The following is a 21,887-nucleotide window of genomic DNA, read 5'->3' as shown; positions in this document are numbered from 1 at the left end:
GGTTGGCTGAGGAGATGGTGCGAAGAGGAGGGTTTCCAATTTGTACGGAACTGGACAACTTTCTGGGGGAAGAACAAGCTCTACAGGAGGGACGGACTGCACCTGAGCACGGTTGGGACGAGGTTGCTGGCACGCAACGTCCAGAGCAGCATAGACTTGGCTTTAAACTGAGGAGAAGGGGAAAGCCGACAGTCGACCTGACCTCGACACATCGGACCAAAGTATCAAACAAGGATACTGAACCAGAAATTTGTAAAAGAGGGCTCGGGACTGAGAGGGAACTTTTGGGAAAAGGATACATGGATGCAATGCAGGGAGCCAATGCACAAACGAACCTAGCAAGCAGAATTAAGAGAGAGCAACAGGAGCCAGAGGGTCATCCAAACATGGGGGAGCAGGCTGAGGACAACATATACACACCGCAAGATGGGGATGAACACAACAAAGCTCCGGGGCTGGCAACCCATGAGGAGGTTGGCAGGGGAGCCAAACCACGAGGAAAACCAGCGGAAAAGGCAAACAACCAGGACTTAAATTGCCTATACACTAATGCTAGGAGCCTAAGAGCCAAAATGGGAGAACTAGAAGTCATAGCCAATACAAAGGACCTGGACATAATAGGAGTCACAGAAACGTGGTGGACTGACGACAACAAATGGGATGTGGCCATACCAGGGTACAAACTCTACAGGAGGGACAGGACACACAAGAAAGGTGGAGGAATAGCGCTTTATATAAAGGACTCCATACCTTCAACCAGGATAGAAACAACAGTAAGGGCGGACGACTTGGAATCACTATGGATTAAGCTACCTGGAGGAGCTGGAGCAGACATAAAATTGGGCCTGTACTATCGCCCACCTGGACAAACGGAAGCACTCGACCAGGACCTGGAGGCTGAGCTGAGGCAGATATGCAAAAGCGGAAGCGTGATGGTGATGGGAGACTTCAACTACCCTGGGATAGACTGGAGTATTGGACACTCAAACTGCACAAGGGAGACCAAATTCCTGGAAACCACGAGGGACTGTTTCATGGAACAACTGGTCACGGAACCAACACGGGGGGATGCAACTCTCGACCTAATCCTCAATGGGCCCTTAGGGGGACCTGCAAAGGAGGTGGCGGTGCTAGAACCCCTAGGAAGGAAACAGCGATCACAACATGATCCAGTGCAAGCTGGAAATTGGACCATCAAAGGTGAAAAGATCCACAGCGACAGCACTCAACTTCAAAAAAGGGAATTATGATGGCATGAGGAAACTGGTGGGAAAGAAACTCAATGGTAGCGAAAGGAAGATGGAGTCTGTAGAAAAAGCCTGGTCCCTACACAAGGGCACGGTGCAAGAGGCACAGAACCTGTACATCCCCAGATTCAGGAAGGGGTGCAAAAAAAACCGAACAAAAAACCCAGCGTGGATAACAACTGCAGTGAAAAAGGCGATAAGTGACAAGAAAACATCGTTCAAAAAATGGAAAAAGGACCAAACAAAGGACAACCAAATGGAACACAAAGAACACCAAAGGAAGTGTCACCGTGTGGTTAAAAAAGCTAAAAGGGAATATGAGGAGAGACTGGCGGGGGAAGCAACAAACTTCAAATCGTTCTTCAGATATGTGAAGGGGAAGCAACCGGCAAGGGAAGAAGTGGGGCCATTGGATGATGGAGACAAAAAAGGAGTGGTAAAAGAGGAAAAAGAGATAGCAGACAGGTTAAATAAGTTCTTCACGTCAGTCTTCACGAGGGAGGATACATCCAATATTCCGGAACCGGAGGACATCGTAAATGGGGATCGGGATGAAAAGCTGGTCCAACTAGAGGTAAGCCAAGAGGATGTCCTCAGGCAGATAGACAGACTAAAGAGCGACAAATCGCCAGGTCCGGACGGCATTCACCCAAGGGTACTAAAGGAACTAAGGAACGTAATAGCAGAGCCACTTCGCCAAATATGTAACCTATCCTTAAAGACTGGAGAGATCCCAGAGGATTGGAAAATTGCAAATGTCACGCCCATCTTCAAGAAGGGTTCAAGGGGGGACCCAGGGAACTACAGGCCGGTGAGCTTGACCTCGGTCCCGGGAAAAATGATGGAAGCACTGATTAAGGACAGTATCTGTGAACACATAGAAAACAATGGACAGCTAAAGACGAGCCAGCACGGCTTCTGCAAGGGTAGGTCATGCCTCACAAACTTATTGTACTTCTTTGAGGGAGTAAATAGACAGGTGGATAAAGGAGAATCCATTGACATCATTTACCTTGACTTTCAAAAAGCCTTTGACAAGGTACCGCACGAAAGATTGCTTAAAAAACTGTGGAGACACGGGGTGCAAGGGGAGGTCCACCGATGGATCAAAAACTGGCTGGCAGACAGGAAACAGAGGGTTGGAGTGAAGGGCCATTACTCAGACTGGCATGGGGTCACGAGCGGAGTTCCGCAGGGGTCGGTGCTGGGACCGCTCCTGTTCAATATATTTATTAATGACCTGGAGGCGGGAACAAATTGCGAAGTTATTAAATTTGCGGATGACACCAAACTCTACCGCAGGGTTGAAACCATGGAAGACTGCGAAGATCTGCAAAGGGACCTAACGACGCTAGAAGAATGGGCCAAAAAATGGCAAATGAACTTTAATGTAGGGAAATGCAAGGTCATGCATGTAGGGAAAAAGAACCCGATGTTCAGATACAAAATGGGAGGATCACTGCTAGGGGTAAGTAACCTTGAAAGAGACCTGGGAGTGATGGTGGACACGTCTTTAAAGGCGTCGGCACAGTGCGCCACAGCCTCAAGAAAAGCAAACAAAATGTTGGGTATCATTAAGAAGGGTATCACAACCAGGACAAAGGAGGTCATCCTGCCACTGTATCGTGCAATGGTGCGACCGCATCTGGAGTACTGTGTCCAATATTGGTCGCCGTACCTCAAAAAGGACATGGCGGTACTTGAGGGAGTCCAGAGAAGAGCAACTAAACTGATAAGAGGTATGGAAAACCTCTCATATACTGACAGACTGAAAAAGCTGGGGCTGTTCTCCCTGGAAAAGCGGAGACTTAGAGGAGACATGATAGAAACCTTCAAGATCCTGAAGGGTATAGAAAAAGTAGACAGGGACAGATTTTTCAGATTACGGGGAACCACAAGTACAAGGGGGCACTCGGAAAAATTAAAAGGAGACAGGTTTAAAACAAATGCCAGAAAGTTCTTTTTCACCCAGAGGGTGGTGGACACATGGAACGCGCTCCCGGAGGCTGTGATAGGCCGGAGCACGTTACAAGGCTTCAAAGAAGGTTTGGATAGGTTCCTAGAGGATAAAGGAATTGAAGGGTACAGATAAGAGTAGCGGTAGGTTATAGGGATAGTCTGGGACCATTGCTCAGGCAATGTGCCTGATGGGCCGCCGCGGGAGCGGACCGCTGGGCGAGATGGACCTCTGGTCTGCCTCAGCGGAGGCAACTTCTTATGTTCTTATGTTCTTATTTCCCAGAATTACTAATTAATACAGTCATGACCTTTAAATTCATTTCCCTATTACTAAAACAACCAAAATTAAAATTTCCCTGCTCCATGTATTATATTTGATTTTAGTAATAATACAGGAAGGTTTGTTGTTCAGCATAGCATCATACTTTTTGCTCTCTGAATTATAAGACATACAAGTGTCATAGGGCTAGTCAAGTTTTCTTAGGTTCCTGTCAGAAAACTAGAATCCTCTGTAGGTCCCTGGTTTTGGTATTGTACCTGTTTACAAGCAAGAAATATGGCCAGTAGCTTTTTGTTCTTGTAGAACCATCAGTGTGAATTGTTACCTGCAAGAAGGTTAGTTTTCAGATAACCCATTTGCCTGGGTAAATGTCTTTTGGAAATTGCAGTGTGTGTGTTTAAGACGCTTGGTCGCTCTATAATGAATGCTCTTGCTAATCTATTTAAAGGCATGGAAATGGCACTCAAAACGAAGATCAAACTTGTCCACGCCCTTATTTTCTCGGTGGTTAATTATGGATGTGAAAGTTGAACACTGTGGTCACAAGATAAAAACCACCATATTTGTCATTCCCTCTGTAGTCCTCTATCCTCTCCACAATTTCATCCTTTTGTATTTCCCTACATGAGCAGCATATATTGATTCACCATTTTTGTCCAGTGTTTCTTTCATAATTAGATTGTAAGCTCTTTTGAGCAGGGACCATCTCTTGTGTGTTTAATGTACAGTACCACATATGTCTAATAGCACTATAGAAATAATAGTAGTAATCACATAACATAGGGAAGTGGGATGGGAACAAAGCTGACTGAATTTAATGTGACTTGTCCAAGGTCATAACAACAGTCAAGGGCAAGACAAGGTAATTCAACCTCAGAAAGTGCCATAGTCTTGGCTCTGAGCTATAATCAATTTACTTTCCAAAATTAAAATAAAATATCTATACATTTAGAGATAAATATTCAAAGCAATTTAACAATCTCTTATTCTAGTCAGTTAAATTGCTTGGTCAGGGCTAACCACAGTAATTTTCAGCGGCACTTAACCAGTTAGCACCTAAAGCAAAACTGGCTGTTTTGGAGACAGGGCAGAATCAGCACTTGGCTGTTTAAGTACCAATATTCAGCAAATATGTACAATGTGTGTCTTGGCCAAGGTTTTTCAGATGCCTGGGGCCTAGTGCAAATTAGAAGGCCCCAGAGTCCTAAAACTCAGATTTAAAAAAAATAAATAAATTAAAGGCATATTTTCAAAGCACTTAACCTTACAAATTTATGCAAGTTTAATAGACTCTTATTGAGTTACAGACATTCATATTCACACAAAAATAGCAATGTGAATAAATTTCACCTAGCCAAATTAATTTCTTATTCAGTTTACAAAATATATTTTTTAAAACCTGTTTTATCTTTTTGGAGAAGCCTCTTCTATGCGAGACCCAGGCTAACTGTTCCTCCCCTCTGACAAGCCCTGATCTTAGTTCATGTGTACCCAATATTTTTTTTCCAGCTGCCTTCTGCTGGCAATTCTCAGACATTAGGTACTCCCCATATCCCCTTGGTATTATGGGAATCACATTGTCACCTCATTTAGGTTAACCTGGACACAATTGATCTGGTCTTTGGTGTTTTTTTCCCACGACACAAAGTTCTTACATATTGTAGGAAAAGCAGATTCATGTCTCCAGGCACACAATGGGGCAAAAGCAGAACTGGTCAGCAGCTATTTTGCCCTGTACACCAGTGGTTCCCAACCCTGTCCTGGAGGACCACCAGGCCAATCGGGTTTTCAGGCTAGCCCTAATGAATATGCATGGAGCAGATCTGCATGCCTATCACGTCCATTATATGCAAATCTCTCTCATGCATATTCATTAGGGCTAGCCTGAAAACCCGATTGACCTGGTGGTCCTCCAGGACAGGGTTGGGAACTACTGCTGTACACTACTTTGGGAAGTCTCTATCAATGGATAAGAAAAGGACCTCAGGCTTCTGGAAGAATGCCTTCTAGAAAGGTTAATGCCAGCACAGGCTTCTTGTTGTTTTAGGAAATGAATTCCTTTCAGTGTTTCCACACTTACAAGCCTCTGGCTTTATTCCCTGCAAGAAAGAAAATAAATCGTAAAAAGAAGTAGACACTGACTGGCAAGTGTCACCTAATCCCTCCATCCTGTTTTGATACTCCACACTAGTGCTGCCCGATTCACGATTCGAATCGGTTCACTGATTCGAATCAGATGAATCGATTCAAATTGGTTCGTTTTTGTAAAAAACCAGACTTACCGATTCATCCCGATTAAAGTTCATTCTTTTTTCACTGCCGGCCGCCGGACTCGTTCCCATCTAATGTAACTTTGCAAAACCGGAAGTTACATCAGAAGAAACGAAAGGACGTGGGAGCGTCGAAGGGGAGCGAGCAGACCTCGTGCAGCGGACCAGTCGGAAGCAAAGGGTATTTTTTGGCTGTTTCCGCATTTCTCCTCTCTTCCCTGCGATTCCACATCCAGTCGAGTAAGTAACTGAACCAGCAGGGGGTGCTCAGAATCGGCAGGGGGGGCTGAGAATCGGCAGGGGGTGCTCAGAATCGGCAGGGGGGGAAAGAGAATTGGCAAGGGGTACTCAGAATCGGCAGGGGGGCTGAGAATCGGCAGGGGATGCTCAGAATCGGCAGGGGATGCTCAGAATCGGCAGGGGGGGCTCAGAATTGGCAGGGGGGCTCAGAAATGGCAGGGGGGCTCAGAATCGGCAGGGGGGCTCAGAAACAGCAGGGGGGCTTAGAATCGGCATGGGGTGCTCAGAATTGGCAGGGAGTGCTCAGAATCGGCAGGGGGGCTGGTGAGTCTTGGAGGCTGGTGATGGAAACTGAAATAGGCAGGAGGGATGGAATCTCAGAATCGGCAGGGGGGCTGGGGATGGAAGCTGGGAATTTTTGATATGATATTGCCTTGGTTAAATAAAATGCTTAAACGTAAAAAGCTGTGTCATTAACAGTGAATCGAATCGAATCGAAAAATCGATTTAACAGGGTGAATCGAATTGAATCGAATTGAAATATTTTTCTCTGAATCGGGCAGCACTACTCCATACCCTACCTGAGCTCTGGTTAACAGTTTGGATGGCCTTGTCCCTGTACCTTCGGTGAGCACTTTCTTTTTCTAATCTAATCTTTGGTTTATATAAGGGTCATCTCCCAGTGGAGCTCGACTCGGTTCACATATAATTAAGACTAGAGTACAAAGCAGAAAACATAAGAGAAGGAAGAACTAATTAAAAACTAAAGTACATAAGAAAAGATAATAGAATTTCGTTGAGGCTGTAGTTAAACCATTTAAAAATTGCGAGAACAACAAAGTTTTCAGGAATTTACAAAATAATTGCAGCTGGCCTAAAAGCCTAATGGAGTCAGGAAGTTCATTCCAGATCTCTACAAACTTTAAAACACCATTTCAGCGGGTTACCCATAGCTACCGGCGGCTAGCCATGGGTAACAACCACCATGTCATTCTCTAGTCTCAGGTGCTGGTCTCTGTTTTCTTTTGTCTTCTCTTAAATCACTTGCCTGGGTCTCCTGACCATGCTCACCAACCATCTTCTATCTCTATTCCCCATGTTCAGCATCTCCCTTCTCTATGCCTCTTATACGTCCTTTTCTAGTATTTCCCCTGTGCCCATCTCCCTGCCTTCATTGTCTCACCATTTGATGATCCCCCTCCTCCTGTGTACAGTATCAGTTCCTGTGTCATTCTCTAGTACCAATGTCAGTTTTATCATTCCCTCTGTCAGAAATTCCCCTATCCCTATTTGTCCTGTTTGTTTTGATTAGACTGTAATCTATTAAGCAGGGATGTCTCTTACATGTTTAATGTACATCACTGCGTACATCTGGCAGTGCTATAGAAATAATAAATAGTAATATTTTATTAAATGGAACCTATTTACTAATAACATGTAAAATGTGATGAGATACAACAAAGTAGCATATTTTAGTCCATCTAGCCTTAGACTGTAAGCTCTCTAGAAATAGGGAAACATTTGTTATACCTACTCATCTTAAACTCTATATCCACAAATTATTTAAAACAAAACAAAATGGAATCCAACAACCCTAAATTTGGCTTGAAGATTTTTTTTTCAGATTCTGCACAACAGTGACCATGTTCTAACCCAGGGGTAGACAATTCCAGTCCTCAAGAGCCAGAGCCAGGTCAGGTTTTCAGGATATCCACAATGAATATGTATGAGATGGATTTGCATGCACTGCCTCCTTGAGATGCAAATCTATCTCATGCATATTTATTGTGGATATCCTGAAAACCTGACCTGGCACTGGCTCTCGAGGACCAGAAATGCCTACCCCTGCCTAACCTGTTGAGGGCTTCTTATGCTGCACTATAGGTAGATTAGATCCCGGTCTAAGATAAAACCTATATAAGCATTGGCCAAGTATTTGTAATAGAAACTAAATCTACCTGCTGCAATCCTACTTTGTAAATGTGTACTTACTGAAGTGACATGTTATGTATGTAAAAATTTTGTAACAGCAACATTGATTGTAACCTGCCTTGAACTCCACTGTGCGAGCATTTGACTATATAAGAACATAAGAACTGCCATCTCCGGATCAGACCTTAGGTCCATCAAGTCCAGCGATCCGCCCATGTGGAGGCCCAGCCAGGTGTAACCTGGCGAATCCTTAGTCACCCGTATCCTTCTATGCATCTTGCGAGGAGATGTGCATCTAACTTGCCCTTAAATCCTAGAACGGTGGGTTCTACAGCAACTTCCACTGGGAGAGTGTTCCAGGTGTCCACCACTCGCTGTGTGAAGCAGAACTTCCTGGCATTTGTCCAGGGCTTGTCCCCCCTCAGCTTCAGTCCATGACCTCTTGTTCTAGTCACATTTGACATCATAAATAACTTTTTTTCCTGCTCTATTTTGTTAATTCCTTTTAGTATTTTGAAAGTCTCAATCAGATCCCCTCAGTCTCCTCTTCTCAAGGGAGAACAGTCCCAGTTTTCTAAGTCATTCTTTGTAGCTCAAGTTCTCCATACCTTTTACTAGCTTCATTGCTCGCCTCTGCACCCTCTCCAGCAGTTTTATATCCTTCTTTAGATAGGGAGACCATTGTTGGACAGAATATTCCAAGTGTGGTCTGACCATTGCTCTATAGAGCGGCATTATAACCTCCTCTGATCTACTCGTGATTCCCTTCTTTATCATGCCCAACATCCTGTTTGCTTTCTTTGCCGCTGCCGCGCATTGCAGCAACGGTTTCAGGGTCATATCAATCAGTACACCCAGGTCCTTTTCTTGTTCGCTCTTACCCAATGTTACACCTGACATTCTATACTCATGCTCCTTGTTCTTTCTGCCCAAATGCATTACTTTGCATTTTTCCACATTAAACTTCATCTGCCATTTCTCTGCCCATCTCACTAACTGGCTCAAGTCTCTCTGGAGTTCTTCGCTGTCCTTTTGTGATCTGATCGCCCGACATAACTTAGTGTCGTCTGCAAACTTGATGATTTCACTGGACGTTCCTTCTTCTAAGTCGTTCATGAAAATATTAAATAAAATGGGCCCAAGAACCTGGGGCACACCGCTAGTTACTTTCTCCCAGTCTGAGAGCTTCCCATTTATGCCCACCCTCTGCATTCTGTTTTCCAGCCATTTACCTATCTACCTTAGTATGTCTCCCTCTATTCCATGGCTTTGTAATTTCCTGAGAAGCCTTTCGTGTGGAACTTTGTCAAACGCTTTCTAGAAGTCCAAGTATATTATATCCACCGGTTCTCTGCTATCAATTTGTTTGTTCACTGTCTCAAAGAATTGAAGTAAATTCGTCAAACATGGCTTCCCTTTCCTGAAGCCATGTTGACTGGCTCTCATCAGGTCATGAGTATCCAAGTGCCAGACTATGCTAACTTTAATCAGTGCTTCAACCATCTTTCCAGGGACAGATGTAAGACTCGCAGGTCTATAGTTGCCCGGTTCTCCTCGTGATCCTTTTTTGAAAATTGGGGTGATGTTCGCTATCTTCCAGTCGTCCGGTATCTGTCCGGTTTTAATTGACAGGTTAGCAAGGTTTTGCAGTAGTTCTCAGATTTCTACCTTTAGTTCCTTTAATACTCTCGGGTGAATTTCATCTGGTCCAGGGGATTTGTCACTTTTGAGTTTGTTGATCTGGTAGTATATCTGGTCCAAATCCACTTCTACTGTGGTAAGGCTGTCCTCTATTTCTCCCTTGAACACTTTCACTGTTTCAGGTATTGATGCAATGTCCTCTTTTGTAAAGACAGACGCAAAGAAGGAATTTAGTCTGTCTGCAATTTGTTTGTCTTCTTTGATGTACCCTTTTCTTCCTTGGTCATCTAGCTGACCCACTGCCTCTTTTGCAGGATTTTCCCTTTTACGTATCTAAAAAAGGGCTTGAGGTTTTTGGCCTCTTGCGCTATTTTCTTCTCATAGATCTTTTTGGCATCCCTCTCCGCCTTGTGACATTTCTTCTGATCGTCTATATGGCTGTTCCAAGCTTCGGTTGTTTTCTCGCGTTTCCATTTTTTAAAGGAGTTTTTTTTTTCTCTTAAGGCATCCTTCACCTCTTTAGTAAGCCATGCTGGTTCTCCTTTGCTTTTATTTTTCCGTCCTTTGGATATCTTTGGAATGTAGAGATTTTGTGCTTCCGTGATAGTATTTTTATCCCAGGACAAGCAGGCAGCATATTCTTAACGCATGGGTGACGTCACCGACGGAGCCCCGGTACGGACACTTTTAACTAGAAAGTTCTAGTTGGCCGCGCATGCGCGAGTGCCTTCCCGCCTGACGGAGGAGTGCGTGGTCCCCAGTTTCTTCGTTTCCGCGGAGCGAAGAAGACGCATGTGTTTTCAACGGCTGTTGAAAAACAAATTTTTGCCTTCCCGCTCGCATATTTTCTAATTTTTTTTCTATTTTCTCCTTCGGATTATCTTTATTTTACTTTAAAAAAAAAAAAAAGTCGAGTTTTCCTTATTTTTTCAACCCGACCCCGGCGGGGCCTGTTGCCACCATACAAGCCTCCGGTTTCGATTTTGCGGAGGCCGTCTTTCCCTTCATGCCCCCTCAACCGGGCTTTAAGAAGTGCCAGCGGTGTGCACGCCCGATCTCTCTCACCGACCCACACAACTGGTGCCTACAGTGCCTGGGTCCGGAGCATCGGGCTGACACCTGCACCCGCTGTGCTACTCTTAAAAAGTGCACATTGAAAAATAGGCAGATCCAACAGAATATTCTTTTCGGCACCGGATCTGCCATGGAATCTGCCGCGACATCGACGGCACCCCAAAAGTCGGCACCGACTACTTCGACGCCACCGGATCCTTCTTCGGTGTCACTGGCCCCAGGTAAGCCGGCTAAGAAGCCTTCCACTTCCCTTGAGCGCCCTCCTGCCACGGTTGCGACACCGGCAACCCCGGCACTGCATCGACTCCGCAAACTCTCCGCTCCGATATCGGTGAGTGCCTCGTCATCGGCCTCCTCATCGCCGGAGCGTAGAGCGGCACCTATGGTACCGAAAAAGAAAAAAGCGGTACCGGTGCCTCCTCTGGACGACATCAGCTGCAGCAACAACTCCAACAACTCTTGCCGGCGTTGCTGGCACCGCACCTTCCGGTACCGGACCGGTCCGAGCCTCGCACCGTCCCATCGGTGTCGACCCCCTCGGTACCGCTCAACACTTCCATGCCGGTCCTCTCGGCTGAACCACATCTCTCCCAACCTGCGGTACAGACCCGCTCCGATACCGATCCTTCTCGGTACCACGAACGACACCGGTCTTCCTCTCCCGGTACCACCTCTATTCGCTCCGGCAAGTCTCTCTCTAAGACCCGCCATGCCGAGCCCTCCACACCGATGTCCCGCCGTGCGCACCCCGACATCAGGGACCCAGATTTATGGGAAGATTCCCCACACGGTACCGAGGAAGACGCTTCATCGACGGACGAGGAACCCTCGGTGGCCGATACCGTTTCAAAACCTGAACAGTCCTCGTTCACCAAATTCCTAAGGGAGATGTCAGCTGCTCTTTCTATTCCCTTAGAGTCCGACTCTAAAAAGTCACAGGCCTTTCTCGATGCCCTAGACTTTGAGCAACCTCCCAAAGAATTCCTCAAGTTACCCGTACATGACATCCTACGGGAAACTTTTTATAAGAACTGGGAGAACCCCCTCACTGTCCCTGGGGCCCCTCGCAAATTGGATAGCTTGTACCGGGTCATTCCCATCCCAGGGTTTGACAAGCCGCAATTGCCCCATGAATCTCTCCTGGTGGAGTCCACCTTAAAGAAAACTCAGGGCTCCAGTGTCTATGCCTCCACCCCTCCTGGCAGAGAGGGAAAAACTATGGATAAGTTTGGCAAGCGCCTTTTCCAGAATGCAATGCTGGCCAACAGGGCAAATAATTACTCCTTTCACTTCTCCTTCTACATGAAGTATCTGGTACAACAACTCTCCTTACAAAAATACATTCCTGAATGTAAGGTCCCTCTTTTTCATCAACAAATTTCCAGTCTGCTCCAACTCCGGAAATTCATGGGGCGCTCTATTTATGACTCATTTGAGCTGACCTCTCGAGCATCTGCCATGGCTGTTGCCATGCGGCATCTGGCATGGCTGAGAGTTTCTGACCTCGACATTAACCACCAAGACCGCCTGGCTAACGCACCTTGCATTGGTGATGAACTCTTCGGGGAGTCCCTGGACTCAACAACCCAGAAACTCTCAGCTCACGAGACCAGGTGGGATACTCTGGTAAAACCTAAAAAGAAGACTCCACCTGCTCGCGCCTACAGACAGCAGTCTTCCTACCAACGCAGGTTCTCGGCCAGACCTCTCAACCAGCCTCAACAGCAGCCACGCCGACCTCGGCAACAGCATCAAACTCAGGCTCGCTCTCAGTCTCACTAACCTGCCAAGCCTCTACCTCCGTCAAAACCATCTCAGCCCTTTTGACTCTTTTCTCCAGGGCATAGCCAGTCTCCCACCTTCATTGCCTCTTCCTCAGCCTATCGGAGGTCGCCTCCAACTCTTCCTCAGCCATTGGGAGGTCATCACATCAGACCAATGGGTCCTCAACATCATTCGCCACGGCTACTCTCTCAACTTCCAGACTCTTCCACCAGACAATCCTCCCATAGAGTCTGCTTCTCACTCCTCCCAATCCCTCCTCCTTCTCAATGCCATCGAAGAGGTCCCCTCAGACCAAAGGGGTCAGGGATTCTACTCCCGCTACTTCCTGGTTCCCAAGAAGACAGGAGACCTCCGTCCCATCCTCGATCTCAAGTGTCTGGTCAAGGAAAAGTTCAGAATGCTCTCCCTTGCCACGCTTTACCCTCTTCTCTCTCAACACGACTGGCTATGTTCCCTAGACCTCAAAGAGGCCTACACTCACATCCCAAGCAATCCGACTTCACGTCGCTATCTACGGTTTCAGATACAGCACCATCATTATCAGTACAAAGTGCTACCCTTTGGCCTCGCATCATCACCCAGGGTGTTCACCAAGTGCCTTATTGTGGTGGCGGCCTTACTCAGATCTCATGACCTCCAGGTGTTCCCCTACTTGGACGATTGGTTGGTGAAAGCACCTACGTCTCCGCTTGTGCTACAAGCCACTCAACACACCATCTCGTTCCTCCATCTCCTGGGGTTCGAGATCAACTACCCCAAGTCGCACCTGCTTCCCACACAGCGACTTCAGTTCATTGGTGCAGTTCTCGACACCACTCTGATGAGGGCGTTCCTCCCCTCCGACCGTCAACGGACCCTGCTCAACCTCTGTCGTCAGGTGCTCCTTCATCATGTCATCTCAGCTCGGCAGATGATGGTCCTCCTGGGCCACATGGCCTCGACGGTCCATGTGCTTCCTCTGGCGCGACTCCACCTCAGGACACCTCAGTGGACTCTAGCCAACCAATGGTCACAGACTACGGATCCTCTTTCTCATCCCATCTCTGTGACATCGTCTCTTCAGCAATCTCTTCAATGGTGGTTGAACTCCTCCAATCTTTCCAGGGGTTTACTCTTTCATCTACCCCCTCACTCCATGATCATAACCACAGATGCCTCCCCCTATGCATGGGGAGCTCACCTGGGAGATCTTCGCACCCAGGGACTCTGGACCCCTCAGGAACGTCAACATCACATCAATTTCCTGGAACTCAGGGCCATGTTCTATGCCCTCAAGGCCTTCCAGCACCTTCTCTACCCTCAGGTTCTTCTCCTGTGCACAGACAACCAAGTCGCCATGTACTACATAAACAAGCAAGGCGGCACCGGATCTCCCCTCCTCTGTCAGGAGGCCATCCGCATCTGGACCTGGGCCACGACCCGCAGTCTCTTCCTCAAGGCGGTCTATATCCAGGGCGAACAGAACTCCCTGGCCGACAATCTCAGTCGCATCCTTCAACCTCACGAGTGGACTCTGGATCCTCCCACACTCCGCTCCATCTTCGCTCGATGGGGCACTCCTCAGGTGGACCTTTTTGCAGCTCCTCACAACCATCAGCTGCCCCAGTTCTGTTCCAGACTCTTCTCTCCTCATCGTCTGGCCCCGGATGCCTTCCTGATCAACTGGACGGATCGGTTCCTCTATGCCTTTCCTCCACTGCCTCTGATGTTGCGGACGTTATTCAAACTCCGCAGGGACAGAGCCACCATGATTCTCATCGCCCCTCGGTGGCCTCGCCAACACTGGTTCTCCCTCCTGCTCCAGCTCAGCTCCAAAGAGCCCATTCCTCTTCCTGTGTTTCCTACTCTACTTACACAGCAGCATCAGTCTCTACTGCATCCCAATCTGTCTTCGCTCCACCTGACAGCTTGGTTTCTCTCAGGCTGACCTCTCCAGACAATCTGTCTCAGCCTGTCCGTCGTATTTTGGATGCCTCCAGGAAACTGACCACCCTCCAGTGTTACCATCAGAAGTGGACCCGGTTCTCCTCTTGGTGTCTACTGCATCACCACGATCCCACCTCATTGGCGATGGAAGCTGTTCTGGACTATTTACTCTCTCTATCAGACGCTGGCCTCAAGTCTATCTCAATCAGAGTCCACCTCAGTGCCATCACTGCGTTTCATGAGCCTATCCTCGGAAAACCTCACAGCTCATCCACTGGTTTCCCGGTTCATGAGAGGCCTCTTCAATGTCAAACCACCGCTGAAGCCTCCTCCAGTCGTCTGGGACCTGAATGTGGTTTTATCCGCCCTCATGAAACCTCCTTTTCAGCCTCTTGCCTCAAATTCACTCAAATTTCTTACGTGGAAGGTGCTTTTCCTCATTGCCATCACCTCTGCCAGGAGGGTTAGTGAGCTACATGCACTGGTTGCCGACCCACCTTTCACTGTTTTTCACCATGACAAGGTGGTTCTGCGTACCCATCCTAGATTTCTCCCCAAGGTGGTATCGGACTTCCACCTCAACCAGTCCATTGTATTGCCTGTCTTTTTCCCTAAGCCCCATTCTCATCCTGGGGAACAGGCGTTACACACACTAGACTGTAAGCGTGCCCTTGCATACTACCTTGACCGTACCAGGGCTCACCGCTCGTCCCCTCAGCTCTTTCTGTCCTTCGACCCTAACCGTCTAGGTCGTCCTGTCTCTAAACGGACGCTTTCCAACTGGCTTGCTGCCTGCATTGCGTTCTGTTATGCTCGGGCCGGTCTCTCACTGGAAGGTGCTGTCATGGCCCACAGGGTCAGAGCTATGGCTGCTTCTGTGGCTTTCCTCCGCTCCACGCCCATCGAGGAGATCTGCAAGGCTGCCACTTGGTCCTCAGTTCACACGTTCACTACTCACTATTGTCTGGATGCCTTCTCCAGACGGGATGGACACTTCGGCCAATCTGTGTTACAAAATTTATTTTCCTAATGGCCAACCATCCCTCCTCCCTCTCTGTTAGCTTGAAGGTCACCCATGCGTTAAGAATATGCTGCCTGCTTGTCCTGGGATAAAGCACAGTTACTTACCATAACAGGTGTTATCCAGGGACAGCAGGCAGATATTCTTACGTCCCACCCACCTCCCCGGGTTGGCTTCTTAGCTGGCTTATCTTAACTGGGGACCACGCACTCCTCCGTCGGGCGGGAAGGCACTCGCGCATGCGCAGTGCGGCCAACTAGAACTTTCTAGTTAAAAGTGTCCGTACCGGGGCTCTGTCGGTGACGTCACCCATGCGTTAAGAATATCTGCCTGCTGTCCCTGGATAACACCTGTTACGGTAAGTAACTGTGTTTTCAGTAGGGACCATGCCTGATCTACCATTTTAATTTTGTCTACCCTTTTCTTGAGCCGCTTTTTTACCATTGCTCTCATGCTGTCATATCTTCCTTTAAGGGTCGTGATTAGCTATAAGACTACATAAAAATAATAAAGGCTTGGAGGTAGGCTTCAAAGGGTGGTGGTGAACGGCACACCCTCTGAAATGACGGAGGTGATCAGTGGAGTGCCACAGGGCTCGGTCTTGGGCCCAATCCTATTCAACATCTTTATAAGGGACTTGGCAGAAGGGCTTCGGGGTAAAATAACATTATTCGCCGATGACGCCAAACTAAGTAATGTAGTGGGCAAATGTACAATAGATGATGTTTCAATGCCTGACAACATGATGCACGACCTACTCCTACTGGAGCGCTGGTCTAGGTCCTGGCAACTCAGCTTCAATGCCAAAAAATGCAAAGTTATGCACCTGGGCAGCCAAAATCCATGTAAGACTTACACCCTAAATGGCGAGATCCTAACAAGAACTGAAGCAGAACGTGATCTAGGGGTGATCGTCAGTGAGGACATGAAGGCTGCCAATCAAGTGGAGCAAGCTTCATCCAAAGCAAGACAAGTCATAGGTTGCATATGCAGGGGTTTCGTCAGCCGAAAGCCGGAAGTCATTATGCCATTGTATAGATCCATGGTGAGGCCCCATCTGGAATACTGTGTGCAATTCTGGAGGCCGCATTATCGCAAGGATGTGCTGAGACTGGAGTCGGTTCAGAGAATGGCCACCCGGATGGTCTCAGGACTCAAGGATCTCCCATACGAGGAACGGCTAAACAAATTGCAGCTATACTCACTCGAGGAGCGCAGAGAGAGGGGGGACATGATCGAGACGTTCAAGTATCTCTCGGGCTGCATAGAGACCGGAGGAAGATATCTTCCTTTTCAAGGGTCCCACGACAACAAGAGGGCATCCGTGGAAAATTAGGGGAGGGAAACTACGAGCTGACACCAGGAAATTCTTTTTCACAGAAAGGGTGGTTGATCGCTGGAATAGTCTTCCACTGCATGTGATCGAGGCCAGCAGCGTGCCTGATTTTAAGGCCAAATGGGATCGTCACATGGGATCTATTCACAGGGCGAAGGTAGGGGAGGGATCTATTCACAGGGCGAAGGTAGGGGAGGGACATTAGGGTGGGCAGACTAGATGGGCCTTGGCCCTTATCTGCCATCTATTTCTATGTTTCTATGTCAATATGAGCTCTACAGAGCAGAAAATGGGGTTGGAAGGTATGAGAAACAGCTAATCTGCCTTCAGTAGTCAAAAGACAGAATCTCCACTTACAGTGTACATCTTGCAAACGAGGCCATATAGATTATCCAGGGCTTCTGTCTGGAGCTCTTCAGTGTGTTTCTGAACGGAACAGTAGGAGAAAAATCAAAGAATTAGGTACAAGCAAAATTAGCATTGACTTAGCTACTCTTATGACAATACTGAAGAGATGTACGTTTCTAGAAGGTTCATCATTCTAGCAGGATCACAACTTCTACAATGTTAATACTTCAGACACATATGCAATCACTTTGGGTTGGAAAACACAACTACTGTAAGACACTTTCCACAAAGTACTATTTACCGATGGTATTTTTGTCTATTGTTATCATTAACATAGAAGTTTGTGACACGATGGCAGAATATTTTTACATGCAGATGATAAACTTGAAGATAGAGATACATCATTTAATTAAATTGCAGATTTATACAGCTGGTTATCTGATGCCTTTACTAAAATATAAACATAAGAATAACCTTACTAGGTCAGACCAATGGTCCATCAAGCCCAGTAGCCTGTTCTCATGGTGGCCAATCCAGGTCACTAGTACCTGGCCAAAACCCAAGGAGTAGCAATATTCCATACTACTGATCCAGGGCAAGCAGTAGCTTCCCCCGTATCTTTCTCAATAACAGACTATGGACTTTTCCTCCAGGAATTTGTGCAAACCTTTCTTAAAACCAGCTATGCTATCCACTCTTACCACAACCTCTGGCATTCCATAGCTTAACTATTCTCTAAATGAAAAAAATTTCTTCCTATTGGTTTTAAAAGTATTTCCCTGTAACTTCAATGAGTGTCCCCTAGTCTTTGTAATTTTTGACGGAGTGAAAAATCGATCCACTTGGACCCGTTCTAATCCACTCAGGATTTTGTAGACTTCAATCATATCTCCCTTCAGCCATCTCTTTTCCAAGCTGAAGAGCCCTATCCATTTTAGTCTTTCCTCATGCATGTGTTGAGCTGAGGGCCACTCCCTGAAAGAAAAAGCCAGGCATGGGGCAAACAATCTTAAGCACCTGCTGCCACCCCCCCTGCAATGTGATGCAACCTCTCTGCTTACACGAGACAGTAGTTTGACTGGTATCCCGCAGTGTCGCCTCTCCCCCTTGCAATCTGTGCAAAACTCTGCTGTACGGCTCATCTTCTACCAACCTCGCTATGCTCATGTCACCCCTCTCCTTATGTCACTTCACTGGCTCCCTATCTGCTATCGCATTCAGTTCAAGATCTTATTGGTCTCCGTACCTTAAGAAGGATATGGCGTTACTCGAGAGGGTTCAGAGGAGAGCGACACGTTTGATAAAAGGGATGGAAAACCTCTCATACGCTGAGAGATTGGAGAAACTGGGTCTCTTTTCCCTGGAGAAGAGGAGACTTAGAGGGGATATGATAGAGACTTATAAGATCATGAAGGGCATAAAGAGAGTAGAGAGGGACAGATTCTTCAAACTTTCGAAAAATAAAAGAACAAGAGGACACTTGGAAAAGTTGAAAGGGGACAGATTCAAAACGAATGCTAGGAAGTTCTTCTTTACCCAACGAGTGGTGGACACCTGGAATGCGCTTCCAGAGGGCGTAATAGGGCAGGGTACAGTACAGGGGTTTAAGAAAGGATTGGATAATTTCCTGCTGGAAAAGGGGATAGAGGGGTATAAATAGAGGATTACTGCACAGATCCTGGACCTGTTGGGCCGCCGCTTGAGCGGACTGCTGGGCATGATGGACCTCAGGTCTGACCCAGCGGAGGCATTGCTTATGTTCTTATGTTCTTATTGCTGATCTACAAGTGATCTGATCTGCTGCCCCTCAATTTCTCTTCTCGCTTCTCTCTCCTTTTACACCTCATCAGATAAGTCACTCTTAGCTTTATGCTTCTCCTCCACTGCCAATTCCAGACTTTGTTCTTTTCGTGTAGCTACCCCCTTGCCTGGAATAAATTACCCGAGTTTGTCCGTCAAGCCCCTTCCCTTGTTTAAAAGCAGACTGAAAACCCACCTTTTTGATATAGCCTTCATCCCACCCAGCTGATTATCCGTTCCCCTTAATTGTATCCATGATTGTAAGCTCTTTCGAGCAGGGACTGTTTTCTTCTTCTTTGTGACTCTGCAGTGCTGTGTGTGTCTGGTAATTCTATAGAAATAATTAACAGTAGTAGTAGTAAATTAGGTTCAAGACAAAGTTCACCACCTGACAGTAGCTGTAGCTTACTGCTTGCTCATCTGCTCCTGTGTGTGGCAATCTAGGTGGGGATGTGCATATCCTCCGACAACTTTTAGAAGGGGAAACCTCCTATACCTTCAAATTATTTTGAAACTACCACCCTCCTCTGCTCGCTATGTTAGAAGGAAGGTTCTTTTTGAGACCACCTTCAAATTTTAGGAGCCCAGAATCTGGAACAACCTCCCGGGCAATCTTCGACAAACACCCACATACTTCCAATTCCAGAAAGCACTGAAAACTCACCTTTTTTCTTCAGTGCATTGACCCATTCTCATGCAGTCCCTGCATTATATCTTCCATGCAATTTCTATACAATATCTATGTCCCTGTAACAATTCAAATATTGTGAAGCCGCAATGATTCCTAGCTGACAGTTGGTGTGGTATGGTATTTCCAGAAAGGTGTAATCCTCCTGCCTACAGGAACCCACATTTTAGATCTAGCCTTGGTGTCATATTGATGCTTTATAAACAGACAAATGTTTATGTTTATTAAAATTGTATATGCCACCTAGCTCTATTGATCTGCCCCAACCTTGTTTACTTCCATTTATAGCAAAGAGGGTTGTCCAAACTGGGGAATAGGCTAGAAATAGGAGATGGCATAGGATTCCCTAGTCCTCAGTCTTAACCTGGCCACTGCAGTAATGAACTTTACCCCTCTCCTAAAGTCACTTCATTGGCTTCCTATTCATTTCTGAATACAATTCAAACTCCTCTTACTTACCTACAAATACACTCATTCAGCTGCCCTTCACTATCTCTTTTCACTTATCCCCCCCCCCCTCATGAGCTCCGCTCAGCTGGTAAGTCCCTCCTTTCTCTGCTCTTCTCTTTGGCTGCCAACTCCAGATTCCGTCCCATCTGCCTTGCTGCGCCGTATGCTTGGAAAAAGCTGCCTGAATCCCTACAGCAGGCTCAGTCTCTGGCAGTGTTCAAGGCCCAGTTAAAATCCCACCTCTTTGAGAGTACTTTCAACTCCTCTCACCTTACGTTCTGGATCCCCAACCCTATATGTCATGTCTGTCTGTCCAAATTTGATTGTAAGCTCTTCCAAGCAGGGACTGTCTATAAATGTCAAAATTTACAGTGCTTTGTACACCTTTCAGTGCTATATAAGTAGTAGTACCAACAGATGCAGACCACAGCATCATCCGATGCCCTGTTGTCCCAGTGAGCAAGGCTTGAGGTTTAATACTCAAGCTCAGGTCCCCATCCAATGGATCCACTCCATTCTGACACAGTCACTTTTTTAAAAAAATCTTAAATCTCTTTATTGAAAGAACTCAAGGTTATACAAACAGCCAATCTCAACAAAATCAGTACAATACCACTCCGACCCCCCCCCCCTTTCCCCCAACAGGCAGTGCTATAGTCCATGCAAACAGTACCACAAGGAGGAATCCAGAGCTGAGTATACCTCGGCCGAGATTATTAGCTCTCAATGGCTCATAAATGTCCCACACCTTGTGATATGGTATGGGCGCCAGATGGCGTAACGCAGTTTACACATAAGATGTATATAGTCCAACTTGAGGTATCTTCGGAGAGCGCCAATTCTTTGCCAGCTTAACCTGAGCTATAGTGAATATAAATACTGCTAAATGATGTTCCTGAGCATTATAGCCTGGGATAGCAGCATTAAGAAGGCAACAGTCCATCATGGGGCAATGTTTATGTGTAATACTGACCAACAATTGTCTCACTATGTGCTGGTATTGCTTTATAAGGGGACACTCCTACCATACATGAAGGAAATCTCCCAGCTGGCCACACAATCACCAACAGAGACCGTGAGAGGTACCATAATAATAATAATAATAATTTATTTTTTTATATACCGCCAAAGCCATGATAGTTCGAGGCGGTTTACGCTGTGGGGTAAAATACCAATGATAATCCATTTTAAATCAAGTGGGAGGACAATGGTAAGGTAAAAAGACTTCTATATATTGGAGTTCAATCTGTGTCCTAACCCCCATCTTCCCAATTCCTTGCCCCACTGCTCTCTATAGGGATCTGCAGGGGCCTCTCACAAAAGCAAAGCTTAATATAAGCAGCCCCCCCCCCAAGCCTAACTCCCGTCCCAACGCTGTCTACAGAGCTGTCTCTCCCCTAAACTAAGATCCCAATAAGCTTTCTGCTGTAGAAACGTATGTAATTGAGCATAGGTAAAAGCATCTTTCCCTGAAAGATCATACTCTTCCTGTAAAAGTTCAAAAGGTACTATACCCAAGTCCTGCTCCATTTGACCCAGGGTGGTTATCCCTGCTCCCACCCATTGAAATCAAATGGGCTTGTCGTCCCCCCTCCCCCCCCCCCCCCCCAAGGCCAAAACCAGGTGCTAAACTAATTGGTGTTCGGGCAAAATAAACCTGCTCCAGGAACATCTGCTTCCGAAGAGTGTTACCAGGTATTAAGGATCACTTGTAAGAAGGGATTAGCTGAGGATAACCTAGCCTTCAATTCTGCTATAGGTGCCCAGGGAAGTCTCCATAAGGAAATGTCCCAAAGAAACGCTTGCTCAATGTGCATCCAGGGCCGGTCAGCATAAGTGATCCAGGCTGCAATTTCCTGCAACAATGCTGCTTTATAGTAGAGATAGAAG

The 21,887-nt window shown here is 46.7% G+C and overlaps 1 protein-coding gene across 1 annotated transcript in view; it reads right to left on the bottom strand.

The window, feature by feature from the left end:
* Positions 1–4,274: 4,274 nt before the first annotated feature.
* IFI30 (IFI30 lysosomal thiol reductase) overlaps positions 4,275–21,887 on the bottom strand; it is a 49,954-nt gene continuing 32,341 nt past the window's right edge. Inside the window, exons 6-7 of the mRNA XM_033956926.1 lie at positions 17,069–17,137; positions 4,275–5,585 (exon numbers count right to left, since the gene is read on the bottom strand). Coding sequence (XP_033812817.1) covers positions 5,502–5,585; positions 17,069–17,137 — 153 coding nt within the window. The 3' untranslated portion in view covers positions 4,275–5,501. The remainder of the gene's footprint in view (positions 5,586–17,068; positions 17,138–21,887) is intronic.

Source organism: Geotrypetes seraphini, chromosome 8 (assembly GCF_902459505.1).
Source record: "Geotrypetes seraphini chromosome 8, aGeoSer1.1, whole genome shotgun sequence".
NCBI lineage: Eukaryota > Metazoa > Chordata > Amphibia > Gymnophiona > Dermophiidae > Geotrypetes > Geotrypetes seraphini.
The sequence above is the reverse complement of the archived record's forward strand: the minus strand, read 5'-3'. Positions and strand labels throughout refer to the sequence as shown.